The sequence below is a fragment of the Mobula hypostoma genome, chromosome 16, assembly GCF_963921235.1.
Source record: "Mobula hypostoma chromosome 16, sMobHyp1.1, whole genome shotgun sequence".
Lineage (NCBI taxonomy): Eukaryota > Metazoa > Chordata > Chondrichthyes > Myliobatiformes > Myliobatidae > Mobula > Mobula hypostoma.
In genome coordinates this window covers 28,235,774-28,250,497 of record NC_086112.1, presented here as the reverse complement: position 1 = coordinate 28,250,497, position 14,724 = coordinate 28,235,774, and the positions used below count along the sequence as shown (strand labels likewise).

The window sequence follows — 14,724 nt, the reverse complement described above, 5'->3', positions numbered from 1 at the left end:
AAGTATCTGAGTGCCATCGTGAGTGCTACATCTTGGCTTCTATGAATGGATGTGCATGAGTAACATGGAAGCCTGCGGAGTCTTGAATCAACATGCCAGACGTGGCTCTCCATCGATAGCACCTCACATCATCCTCTAACAGTGGCATTTGTTCTGCTTGTCATCACTGATCTTATAGTACTTACTCTTGGTTCTTACCCTCTGTCTACTACTGCACCTCTTTTGCTGCCAATTGGTAAGTGCTCTGCTTTCTCTTTGGTCAAGTGCAGGAGATGACAATAAAATTCCGATTGGTCAAACAAAGAGCAAATATTCATTTTGAGGAGGCCACTGACTGTACCTTCTCATCTGGTGGATTTGTGGCTTAGATTGTAGTAGTACTTTGCTGCAATATAGTTGGAGCACAGGCAGAAGTTAGAAGCCAAGATAGAGGTGAGCGACTCTTAAACCCCAGTGTTCATCCACCAGAACGTTATTACGCCTGCAATATACCAGTCAAGGTGGATTGCAAATCATTGATCCCGCTCAGAGCAATGACAAATTTTGCTTGGAAATACTTAAAAAAGGCAATGCAGGGGTAAAGACATCCATGTATCTGTCACTGAAAACATCTTAACTATACTCATGAGAGCTGAGAGAGAGGGATATAAAGGAAGTCTTCTGGAGTTGGATATGTGAAAGGATGTAACTTAAACTAGATCATATGACCATAAGACACAGGAGCAGAATTAGGTCGTTCAACCATTTGAGTTTGAGTGTCTGTTTCAGAAGTCTCGTGTTAGACATATAAATAAATATTGGAGCTGATTAAATATAATTAGAGATGCAGTGCTGGACAGGATGCTAGGAGATTACGTAGACATCAATGTTCTAGCCTTTCCAGTGTATGTGAGGATTTTGTAGAGACAACACTGACGCTGGAGTTCTTATCCTGCCAGTGTATAAACACCACTTGTATCGACACCCATGTGGGCTGATGAGCCAAATGGCCTTCTACTATCTTATAATTTTTTTGCTATGCAACATCTATACTTCTAGATGCTGTTTAAGAAGGGATTTTTTAAAACAAACTTAAAGCCTCAAGTCATTTATTTTAACTAAATAAGTTTAAAAAATATTGACTTTCCATGTTTTCAAATATTAATATAGATAATGAAACTTACTGTCATAATGTTATAAACAATAATAATAGTTGTCAGGGATTTTGATCTTGTCTCTATACACACTCCTACTTGTTTTAATTGATTTGCCAAATCCTTATTATAAACTGGCCTTGGCTGCTTATGCTGAAGCTAACTTGTTGATATTGTTAATTTGGAGCAACTTTTCATTGTGTTAGTTCCCTCTTTTGTTTCATATTTCCATTTATAATAAATAAAATGATTTATTTAGTTGGAGGGAACTTTGGTTTTTTTCAAGATTAGCTTTATTGCCTCACATAAGCATTGAAGTGCACTGTGAAATGCGTTGTTTGTGCCAAATCGAATTGACGAGGGTTGTGCTGGAGAGCTTGCAAGGGGCACCATGCTTTTAGTACCAGCTTAGCCTGCCCTCAGCTCACTATTCTTAACTGTATGTCTTTCTTATGTCGAATGAAACCAGAGAACCTGGAGGAAATCCACATTGTCACAGGAAGAAAGACAAAGTCCTGACAGACAGCCGAGGAAATTGAGCCCAGTTGGTAATCGCTGGCGCTGAAATAGTGTTATAATAACCAGTACACCACCATCCACCCTTATGAGAATGAACTTATGGTCAAATTATCAATAATGATGCATTAAGTGAAATATTTTCTCATTTCTACGCTGATCACCCATGTAAATAGATGATATGTGTTATTTGGAGCACACAGCCATTATTCTTGAGGAATAAAATTATTACACCTTATACATTGCTCTAATGTGTAGGAGGAGGTAATCAAAGATTTGAAAGGACAACAATTAACTGACTGATGCAAATTTTTTCTTCACTGGCTGGATAATTTGAAATGTCACACAAATCAGAGTGAAGGAAGATTTTTATTTAGAATAGAAAATTTTGAGGGAAAGCTCAAAATTGCTCTTCTACTAAATGAGTAATTGTTAAGAAAACTGCCTGATCGTTGGCGGTCACAACCACTCACCTGCATTGATAAAGGACACAACAAAGAAACATTGCTGGCATTTGCATGTCAATTATCTGAGAGGAAGTAGGAGTTAGAAAAATGAAGCAAATTAAAAAAAGCATTAAGATTAGCTTGCACCTTCACTTAATTGTTTACTCAAAATACCTCTGTCTTGTAGGCTGGTGTTCTTGGAAAACCATTATATGGGCATTGTTCAGCAAAGTCAGACCCCACCCTAAAATTTCCTGAGTGAACTATTCTACTCAGTTGACCAGTTGCACTGAAAAATCTCTGGAGGCAGTGTACCGACATAATAGCAAGGTGACTCTATTTTCCATTGGTATGGCTAGGGTCAGGCTTTATCTGGGGGCGGGCAGTTAGAAGGATTGGCAATGGGTAAGTTACTTTGCCAATCTGGCCACCCTCTAGTGAAAAGCAATGGTAAATTACTCCATTTACTGCTTGTCAGTAAGACCAAAGAACTGACTGTAGATTTCAGAAGGGTAAGATGAGGGAACACACACTTGTCCTCTTAGAGGGATCAGAAATGGAGAATGAGCAATTTCAAGTTCCTGGGTGTCAATAGCTCTGAGGATCTACCCTGGACCCAACATATTGATGCAGCTACAAAGATGGCACGACAGCAGCTATATTTCATTAGGAGTTTGAGGAGATTTGGTATGTCTCCAAAAACACTCAGATTTCTACAGATGTACAGCGGAAAGCATTCTAACTGGCTGCATCACCATCTGGTATTGGGGGGGGCGGGCACTGCACAGGATTGAAGTAAGCTGTGCAGAATTGTAAACTGAGTTGACTCCATCATGTGCACTAGCCTCCATAGTACACAGAACATCTTCAAGGAGCAATCCCTCAGACAGGGATTATAAATATATATACACATATACTGTAATTCATTGGTTTTTTCCCTCTGTTATTATGTATTGCATTGTATTGCTGCCACAAAGTCAACAAATTTCATGACACTTGCAAATGATATTAAACCTGAATCTGATTCTGGTCGTCTCCAGCCTAATGGTTCAGAATGGTCGTTGTATTTATGTAGGCAAACATGAGGAAATCTGCAGATGCTGGAATTTCAAGCAACACACATAAAAGTTGCTGGTGAACGCAGCAGGCCAAGTAGCATCTCTAGGAAGAGGTACAGTCAACGTTTCGGGCCGAGACCCTTCGTCTATCTTATTTGTCTATCTTAGATTAGTAACAACAGTTGCCTTGCTGCCAAGCAGTTCTACTTGTTTATTGATTGATTGATGCAGTGCAGAATAGGCCTTTTCGGCCCTTCGAGCCATGCCACCAACAGCCCCCAATTTAACCCAAGTCTAATCACGGAACGATTGACCTACTAACTCGTACATCTTTGGACTGTGGGAGGAAGTTGGGGCATCCAGAAGAAACCCACGCATTCCACGGGGAGGACAAACAAACTCCTTACAGAGGATGCCAGGATTGAACTCCAAACTCCGACGCTCTGAGCTGTAATAGCGTCACACTGACCGCTAAGCTACCATGGCACATGATCAATGCTGAAACTGTAGGGGTGGACTGAACCTTCAGATGAGATACTAAAACCAAAGTCCTGCTCATGTGGCATTGAAGACAACACAGAACTATTGAAGAAGAAAAAGTCCAAGACTCTTTGTCAACATTATGCCTTGATCAGAGCTACCAAGATGATTCAAGCACATTGGGCATCAGATACTGAGGTAGTAGAGCCACGACCTCATAGCTCCAATGATCACAATTTGATCCTGATCTCAGATGCAGTATGTTTGGACCTTGGACCATTTACCTGCACCACACAACTTTCCCCAGTTTCCTCCACATTCCAAAGAAAGTATGGATTGGTAGATTAATTGGCTGTTATAAATTGCCCCTAGTATAGGTAAATAGTAGAATCAGGGGGTCGTTAATGTTAATATGGAAGAATCGGCTACAGGGAAAATGAGATTGCTTTGTGGTCCAGCATAGACTCCAATGACTGTGTCAAAATGTCCTCTTCTGTTGTAAGGAACTATGTAACATGAAGCATCCTTCCTCTTATGGGGTGAGTAGAACTGTATGTAATGCTCCAGATGCAGCCTAATACAACTGTGCTGCTCCAAAGAGTGCTATATGAGGTCATTCATACACTCAGCCATTAGGCCCTGTAATAAGTCAACCTATAGCTGGGAAAGTGATGACCCCCTCCTGTTAGACGGTTTGAGGTAACTTAATTTTTATTCTTTCTTACTTCTCTTCTAATATTTGTATATCTGTCTAGTTGTAACGCTACTGTGACACAGTAATTTCCTTTGTGATCAATAAAGTATCTATCTATCTAACTCGTTCGTTCATTATGTGCCATGTCGTATGATGTACGTGATCACATTCTTGCCATGACCATGATTGTCCTTGGCAAAAGTTTCTACAGAAGTAGATTGCCATCACTGCCTTCTGGGGAGTGTCTTTACAAGCTAGGTGACCCCAGCCATTATCAATACTCTTCAGAGATTTTCTGGCATCTGTGGTTGCATAACCAGGACTTGTGATGTGCACCAGCTACTCATACGACCATTCACCACCTGCTCCCATGGCTTCATGTGATCCTGATCAGGGGGCTAACCAGATGCTACACCTTGCCCAAGGGTGACCTACTGGCTAGCGAAAGGAAGGAGCACCTTTCACCTCCTTTGGTAGAGATGTATTTCCACCCCAGCATCCTGCAGCCTAACTAGAAGTTAACAAAGCTGCAACATAACTTCATGACTTTTGAACTCAATGCTTTGACTAATAAAGGCTCACTCCCACCCTCCTGCCTTCTTAACCACCCTATCATTCTGTGTAGTGACTTTCAGGGAGCAATGAACTTGGATCCCAAGATCTTTCTGCTCATCAACGCTGTTGAGGGTCTTGCCCTAACAATGTGCTGTCTCTTTACATCTTTAAGTTAACTGTTTTTCTTTCCACTGATAATGCGTTTCCAGCATTTTCTGTTCTTGACTCAGATTTTTTGATATTTTTTGGCATATTCCCTGTATTCAATATTAATTATGCCTCAAATACAATATATTGTCATTTTCTTTGAAGTGCCCTGAGGCACCTTCAGTATGTGAAAGTTACAATATATTTTATTGAAATGCTAAGCCATAGCTGAACAAAGTATGTAATATAGAATGATGAGTGCTTTGAAAATATTATGTAATGGCTTTAATGCTTCTATAGCTTGGTGTTAAGAGTTACTTCTTGGGTGAGTTTGATTTTATACACTTTGACTAAAATATGTCTTTCTCATTGCAGCCGTCCTCAGAAGGTTTGTCTTTGCCCATTCCTGCCAGTTCATCCACTGAATGTTTCCACATGCCTGTACATAGTCCAGCATCCAGCAGAGGTGAGTAAAGTTGTGGGAAGAGAAATAAGTCAGCAGACATAGGGCTGTGAGAAAGGGCAAGAGGAAACCATGATCAGTTCAGCCTCTCCAGGACAGGGTGTAGGGTGTGCGCATTTTAATAACTGGTTTCATTATCTGTTGCTGGTTAGGTTTGATTATTCTCATAATATATTTTTCTCTGTTGCAATGACTTACAGAATTATTAACCCCTTCCAGACATTTGACATTATTTACATTGTTAGCTATTTTGAGGCAAAATTAGAAAGCAAATATTCAACAGAAGGGTTTAACAAGCCTTTGAAGGTGAAGCAGAATTTAAATGAAAACAATATATTTTGGACAATTTTAAAGAAATTAGGGTAATTATTTGCTCAGCATTCACTGTAAGATTTGTCAATACACTGGTATCTCCTTGATGAATTAAAGCAAAATACTTGAGTACAGATACATATCAGACTGAAATTATCCTGGGCTATGGCACAAAATCTGGTAGTAAGTCATTTATGTTTGACACTGTCTAGAGATGTCATTGAAGAAAAAGTATTTGGTTTTCAAGGAACAGGCAGTGCCTTTAAAGAAAAACCATCAAGCTTCATTCTCCTATCGCTTGTGTTAGTCAGTCAGATGACCTTGTAAGTTCAGTCACTGCTTCTCTTCAAAAGAACAGTATGTATTTCTGCTCCGTCCAAATGTTGCTGAAGGGACAGCCAGGTCGTCTACAGGTAAACTTCTGCCAGTTACTGCTCATTACAGAAAGTGAGCAAAAGTGTTTGAGGTGACCCAGTTTCTGACTTTTCTCCCTCTGCTCCTTTGTAAGGAATATACAATGAATATTAATGCACTTGCTGCAACCTTTTGACGCGATACATGACAGGACTAGCAAACTTTTCAGATTATCTTCTCATTATCATGCAAGCAGCAATGGACCTCTGTGCTTTGTCCTTCCCCATCCCCCACCACACTCCTTGAACAACGGGGAATTTCATACAGTGAGTGAGTCTAGAACTATAAGGCACAGCCTCATAATAGAGGGACACCCATTTAGAACAGAGCTGAGAAGGAATTTCTTTAGCCAGAGGGTGGTGAATCTGTGGAGTTTATTGCTATGGTTGGCTGTGGAGACCAAGTCATTTAATGTATTCAAAGCAAAAGATGATGGGCTCTTGGTTAGTCAGGGTATCAAAGGCTACAGGAAGAAGGCAGGGAAATGGGGTTGAGAGGGATAATAAATCAGCCAAGATGGAATGGCAGAGCAGCCTTGTTGAGCCGAGTGGCCTAATTCTGCTCCTATGTCTTATGGTCTTATGGGAATCAGAACTAACTGCAGAAGCTTGAAATTTGGCAATGATCATGCTGTTGAATATTAAAGGAAGGCACTTGCATTCTCACTTTCTAGAAATAATCTTTCTTGGCAATCATTTGACATGAATGTTACCTACCACTTAGTAACCTTGTCTTTGGTATTATCCTGGTCTTGCTGTGTGCGGTACAGAATGTGGAAATTGTGAATGGAACTGAACACTGCCATTATTAGGAAGCATCATCCTGCTCTGAGGTGATGCTGCACATTCAGCAATGCTTTCTTTCAAAAAAAGTCCGTTCTCTTGGATGGACATTGAAGATTTCCAGTTGCTGTCTTGAACAGAAAGGATATATCCTAATGCCCTAGCACGTGTTCATCCTTGAATCACTATAATTAAATTTGATTATTTGGCCATTGTGATGTTGATTGTGGGAGTACAAATGTGTTGCCCAATTGGTTTTCTCCTTTGTTAAAATAGCTGCACTACCCAAGTACTTCATTGAATGTAAAGGTCATAAGAGGCTTAATATCAAAGTTAGTCTTTCTTCTGGATGAAGCAGCTGAAGATTGGTGGGCCTAGAGCAGTCTTGCACCTAATGTAACCACAGTCTACCTCTTTGGTGCAATATGTAATATGAGACTTTGGAAACATTTTGAACCAGTTCCCATCGACTCAGATTTTATTTTCTCTCCTTTATGCTAAGGACTGCTAAATGTTGGAATACAATAAAACTGCAGGTGTTCAGCTCTGAAACGGAAAGATGGAAGAAGTCATCCCAACAAGCTGCATATGTGGAAAGAGAAAACAAATCTGTTTTACTTAGGACGTGCCAAGAATGTACAGTTTTCATTTATACATTCTGGTTTATTCAGCAAGTACCAGTTTAATCAACATCTCCCAGACTTAGCAACAGCAGCAACACATTACACAAGCAAAGGAGATCAATTTTCCATTAATTTCATTGGATTTCTTTTGTTACGCACATTACCCCCCCCCCACCTTCACTGAAACTTGGACCAATTTGTTTCCTTTCTTTCTCTCTCTTTCCTGATGAAGGGTCTATGACCTGAAGCATTAACTGTTTTCTCTTCCCAGAGATGCTGATTAATTGGCTGAGCTCTTGCAGCATTTTTCTTTTAGTTTCAGCCAAATGTTGATGTCAACTTACTCCCAACTCACTTTTGATTTCAGGTGTTTTATTACAATTTGCAAGGTGACAGAAGATACTTCAGCCTTATGTTTTGCCCTGACATTATACTCCACTATCATTGCAGATGGGACTATTCGTGGAATAATCTCGCCTTGATAGCTCTGTAATAGCTTGTTACCATTCAGGAAGTGAAAAAATAAAAATAAAAAGAAAGGTCACAAATGTAATCTGTTGGTTGTGGGTCTGCTCAGCATGCATATGATCCTGTATTTTAACCTCAAGAGGTTAGCACCCCACTTTCAGATACGTTTGTTGCTTCTCCTTTTGAGTCGGTGTTACTCCTCTGACTTGATAGTGGAAAACAAAAAAGAAAAGTGGAAATACATGGATACCGCTCTGCTGTTCATAATCTATATCAACAGCTGGGATAAGAGAGCCAATATTATATTTCCAAGTTTGCTGACTGTGCCGGTTAAAGTGAGATTGTGAGTACGGAGGGGGATATAAAGAAGCTTCAAGAGAATGTGGTCAAATTGAGTGAGAGATGAGAACACAACAAATGGAATACAATGTGGAAGAACTGTCAGCTCATTCATTTTTGTACACGTAGCAGAAAGCCAGAGAATTTGTAACTTGATTAGAGATGGGTACTGTTGATATTGAATGGGATAAAAAATGTGTTTGTACGGAAGTTCACCATGCAGATGCAACAATTAATTAGAAGGCCAAATAGTATCTTAGCCTTTATGGTGATGGGATTTGATTTCTTTATGAATATGCCATATTCTGAGGTTACAAGTTATGGTAGAATATGGTCCTGTTGCTACTAATGGCCAGTAGAGCATGAGTTAGACTTTTTCTTTAAATTTATTCTGATGGGGTAGGTAGCAACACGATGGAATGTTGCCTCAGTTTAAAGATTGATGTTCTAGATCAGGGGTTCCCAATCTGGGATCCATGGACCCCTTAGTTAATGGTAAGTTTCTGTGCATAAAAAAGGTTGGGAACCTCTGTTCTAGATAAAGGCCAAATGCTGATCTTGTATACCATTTCTCTTGTGAACAGTTGAATCTGCAACAAATTGGTTGAGAAGGTTGTTGTCCTCATCTTCAGAGAAAACATGATGTTCAACAGCCCAGATATATTTCGTATGAATGAGTTTCAGAATGAAGCTGTCAAATTACAAGGCCCAAACTCACAGTTCTATTTTCTTAATTCAGGAGAGTCGAGTACTGCGGACTGTACCTCTGTTGGCTGCCTGCCTTCCAGCTGACAAATGTAAAGTCTTTATTGGACGGCGTTTTAATGAGGACAGGTAAAGATTGATACTATTTATATGCTGTCCATTCCTATATTGTAACATTTGATGTACTTCGAAGCACTATATTGGCAGTAAAGTTCTTTTGGACTTCTCAATCTAATTTAAAGCTCTGTAAATTCATCGGTTTTCTTCCATTTTTTTTGTATTTTGAAAATACAGTAAAGTTTAATAGAAAGGATGAGGAGTACAAGTAACATGACCATCAGGAAACTGAACAACCTGTACAACTTAAAAACATGAATATCATTGGTGGCCTTCCAGAATATTGGGAAATATATTTAGTTTTATTGAGTACTCACCCAAAATAGCTGTTGAAATACAGGTGTCCCCAGCTTTTCAAACGTTCACTTTACGAAACCTCACTGTTACGAAAGACCTACATTAGTACCCTGTTTTCGCTTTCAGAAGGTGTTTTCACTGTTACGAAGAAAGGCAGCGCGCAATAAAAAATCAGTGCGCGATAAAAGGCAGCGTGCGCCCCGAGCAGCCGCTCTCCCTCTGATTCGGAACGGCATTGCTTAAACACGTTGCATTGAGCAGCCGTTATGAAGATGAGTTCTAAGGTGTTGGAAAAGCTTGAAAGAGTAAGTGTGTTACACTTAGCGTAAAACTAGACATAAGCGTTTCGATCGTGGTGAACGAAGCAAGGACAAAGTGAGTTTGGCTTGTGGAAGATGTTGAAGATGATGTTGAAGAGGTTTTGGCATCCCATGACCAAGAACTGATAGATGAAGAGCTGATGCAATTGGAAGAGGAAAGGATAACAATCGAAACCGAATGCAGAAAGTGAAGCAACTGCGTGAGATTTTCGCTGCAATGATAAAGTATGACTTTAATTTTGAAAGGGTACGTAGGTTTAGGGGATATTTGCAGAATGGTTTGAGTGCTTTCTATCAAACAACTGTATGATAGAAAAATGCGCGAGGCTCAGCAGTCAAGCAAGCCTTCCACATCAGCCACAGCAGACGACGAACCGCGACCTTCGACATCGAGGCGGGCAGTCATAGGAGAAGATGAGCTGCCTGCCCTGATCAACGATGAGATGACACCCCCGTGTCCCACCACCCCAACACCTGGGCCCCGGACAGATACTGTACCGATTCACGAAGAACGCAGCACATCTTTAAGAAAAAAGCCGAAATAAACATGCTAATTAATTAGGTACCACCAACACGTAATTGTCGGCCCAGATCAGAGGTGATGCAATGGGCAATCACCTCTTACCTGCGCCGACATTTCCGTGCCGGGCAGCACTTAATTAATTAGCATGTTTATTTCGGCTTTTTTCTTAAAGATGTGCTAGATGCCTCCTGGCTACCGCTGCGTTCTTCACAGAAATGTATCGGGTTGGCAGCCCGGAGGGTGGGGGCCACTGCACTACCCAGCCTGCGACAACTCAGTCTAACACACCATCATCAGTGTGCTCGGCGCTGTTTTCCCAATTCCAGTAAGTGATACTACACTGCACATACATTATTTCTACTTTATATAGGCTGTGTATTTTTACGTGTTATTTGGTAGGTTTGGCAGCTTCATAGTTTAAAGGTTACTGGAGAGTGCGTTTATGCCAACAGCACTTGTGTGAGATTTTCTGCCAAGAGCACTTGAGTGAGAATTTTGCTACGGAGATCTGTGCAGGCAATTGTTGTAGAGAAGTATTTCTACTTTATATAGGCTGTGTATTTATCATATCATTCCTGCTTTTACTATATGTTACTGTTATTTTAGGTTTTATGTGTTATTTGGCATGATTTGGTAGGTTATTTTTGGGTCTGTGAACGCTCACAAAATTTTCCCATATAAATAAATGGTAATTTCTTCTTCACTTTACGACATTTCAGCTTACGAACCGTTTCATAGGAACGCTCTACCTTCGGATGGCGGGGGAAACCTGTAGTATTGACGTAGTGTACTTCTTTTGAATAAAGAGAGTTTGTCACACTAAATACTCACACAGTGCTGGCAGCTATAACCTTTTATATGTACAAACTAAAAATCCTCAATGATTGTAACTGTATTAATGCTAAATCATCTATTAATTCATAAAACTATACATGTTACAAATATCAGCAAAAGGAATCATAAGGATGAAACAAGATTCTAGTGTTGGAGGTTTTTCTAATTCACTTTTGCTGCAATTTGAATCAGCAAAAAGATGTGATAGCCTGTATCTCCTGCAGATCTCTCTGGTATAGCTGAATGCTTCTTTAATCAACTTTCAGTGAGATAAGAATTATTTTTTGTTTGTTTTATTTGTTCCAGTTGGGCATTTTATTGTTGTACTGAAAAGAGCTCAAATCTCCACTTGGGCATTTCTGGAAAAGGAAATTATGTTGAAGAAGAAAAGTGTTTACAGATAACATACTTCTTTGTAAATAGCCAAGCCCATTTGAATTAATTTTGTTATTTTCTTGAGAATTACTCCAAATAAAACTGATTTGTATTTATTCATTCTAATTTTAATATTTCTCATGATATTGCCCAAGGAAGTTACTGGTGAAGTAATTAACAATTATACACTAGCAATAAAACCCTTTAGAAAGGGCAATGTGAGATCTTTTCTGAGAGGCAATGTATCAGATTTTTTTTGCTTTCAAAATAAATTCATTAATTGCTCCATATTAAAGACTTACTGTATGCATTAGTATGCATATTAGTTTCATGTTCTTAGTATAAGCAAATTAAAGCATAGTTACTCAAAATGATTTCAACCACTTTCTTAGATTTTTTTTAGCCAACGTGTCTCTGAAGTAAAAAAAAATGAAGACATGGTAATGGTTTTTCTCTGATTGTATACTATAAGAAGGTTTCCAAAATTCTACTCTGTGTTCAAATTTTTGTAAAATGGAATTAGGTAAAATTACAGTCTGAGAAAGACAAGCTTGAGTTTTGCAATGTGATGTATAAATAAATCTTTACATAAACATATTCTACCAACTTTGGAATTCTCATTATAAATAATAAGGCACATCTGTTGTAATCAGTCTCTCACAGCTAATCTCTTTTGAAGTAAAAAAAAGAAATATAATTTTAACATCCATGTCATTTTCAAATCACTTGAAAATGCAGACAGCTCCGTAACAGTGTCCTGAGGAGAAAGACACTTCCAGTTTCACTCAACATACTGATTCTTTTTTGGAAATTACCCTTATTTTATATGACAATGAACAGACATGAACACACTTGAATTCTTTTTAGTTTGGAAAATACACTCAACTTGCTTGTATTCACTGATCTTCAATTTACAATACTGCCTCTCCCCAATACCACCATTCCTGTTTCGTTTTTGCATGCTTTAGTAGACTACGAGTTAATGGGGGTGAAATGGTTTAAATGTGGAAATAGCCACACTAATGCACTGCAACATTAAATGCTAGTGGTTATACTCCTGACCAATAATCCAAAGACTAATGAGCTGGAAATTTGATCATAGCAACAGGGGCAATTTAAATTTGATTAACTAAATAAATATGGAATAGAAAGCTAGAATTATTAACAGTGACTTTGAGACTACTAGACTGTTAGATAACATGCCTGTTTCATTTATATACCCTGTTGATGTAATCTGTCATTATTGTCTTGTAGCTTGTTTGTGATTTCACATCCAGAGCTATATCAATGACTTTTAGCTGCTCTCTGAAATGTCTTATTAGATGTCTACAAGAAATAGGCAGGTTGGAGAGGGGAAGTTTATATCAAATAGAGTTAATTGAAGCCTGCCATATTCTAAGAGGTCTTGACATCTGCTTTTTTCACCTTTATCCCTCCCTTGGGCTTTGTGTACTTCACTGGTCTGGAGTTGTGAAAGCTATGCTGGGAATGGAGTTAGCTACGTGCTTGAAGAGACTAAGGTATTCTCCTTGAACCCGCTGCAAGGAGCCTCTCTGAGGCAACATCTTGGGCCATGCTTGAAGAAGTGGTATGGTCAAAGGACAGGTGACTGCTTTCAAGTCATCAAAAGATCTTACTTTAAGCAGAAGAACAGGACCACAATGGAACTTAATCCAGACAAATGTGAAGTAATGTGCTTTGGGAAGACCAGTGTTGGTAAGGCATCTTGAATAAATATAGGGGTCCTAAGGAGCATTGATGCACAGAGACCCCTTGGAGTATGTCCATGGATCCCTGAAAATAAAGAAAAGTGGATAAGATAGTGAAGAAGGCATTAGGTATGCTTGCCTTCTTAAGCAGAGGCATTGAGGAAAGAGTTGGTTATGTTGCAGTTGTACAAAACATTGGTCAGACTACACCTTGGAGAGCTGTGTACATTTCTAGTCACCGCATTGCAAGAAGTGTGTGACAGCAATGATGCAGAAGAGATTCTCCAGAATGTTGCCTAGAATGGAGGGCGGCACTTATAAGGTGAAATTGGATAGGGTGGTAGCCAAGGGGTGGCCCTGATGGAAGCTAACAGAATTATAAAGAGGGGACTTTGAACTGAATGACACCCACATTTAAGAGGTGAGGGTTTGAGGGAAATCTAAGGGGGTAAGCTTTTCACACAGACTGGTAGTTATTTGGAAAGTGCATGTGGTAGAAGCAGAACAATTTCAATGTCTAAGTGACAATTGGACATGTACTTGGATAGGAAAGATATAGAGGAAAATGGGATAACTGTAGATAGGCGTTGCGGTCAACAAGGGTGAGATGGGCAGAAAAGGCCTGGTTGCTGTACGCATTTCTGATACCATTTTACTGAAGAGGTTAGGCACCATTATTGTCAAAGCATGGAAGAGTATTACAGTCTGCATAGAACAGAAATAGGTCAAGCAGCATCTCTGGAAAAATAAACAGTTAACATTGTAGATCATATGCTCTTAAATCTGTTGCACTTTCCACAGATTCTGCTGACTTGCTGAATGTTTCCGGTGTTTCCTGAACAGAAGAGATTCTGCGGATGCTCGAAGTCTTGAGCAACACACACAAAAGGCTGGAAGAACTCAGCAAGTCAGGCAGCATCTATGGAAATTAATAAACAGTCAAAATTTTGTCTAAGAACCGTCATCAGCACTGGAAAGAAAGCAGACAGAAGGCAGAGTAAGAAGATGGAGGGAGGGGAAGGAGTACAAGTTGGCAGTGATAGGTGAGGCCAGGTAAGGGTAGGTTCAACGTACAGAATAATTGTTACACCATGAATGCAGCAAATTTGAAGTCCTTCCAAATTATTTATATTTAAATGTAATTATAACAGTATGTAATTATATGTAACCTAAGGTTGTCAAGCCGAGGAGTGGTAGTGGGGACAAGCTCCCACTACCTAAAAGTGCTCCTCACGGCATGTGACTCAAATAACCTCTGACAACCATGTCCAACTCCTGGCCTTCTCGTGTGGCTTAGCCTCTAAGCCCGATGGAACTGTTTCTACTGACAGGAGAAGGGGTGAAGGTGGGTCCTGGCGCCTTAAGACCAGTGCTTCGGGTAGATGGAGCTCGTCAGCCTGGGAAGGCAGTCCAT

The 14,724-nt window shown here is 39.6% G+C and overlaps 1 protein-coding gene across 1 annotated transcript in view; it reads left to right on the top strand.

Moving 5' to 3' along the window:
* Nucleotides 1–14,724, top strand: part of dtwd2 (DTW domain containing 2) — a 143,205-nt gene that overhangs the window by 38,520 nt on the left and 89,961 nt on the right. The window contains exons 2-3 of the mRNA XM_063069169.1: nucleotides 5,405–5,495; nucleotides 9,170–9,264. Of these exons, the coding sequence (XP_062925239.1) occupies nucleotides 5,405–5,495; nucleotides 9,170–9,264 (186 nt within the window). The remainder of the gene's footprint in view (nucleotides 1–5,404; nucleotides 5,496–9,169; nucleotides 9,265–14,724) is intronic.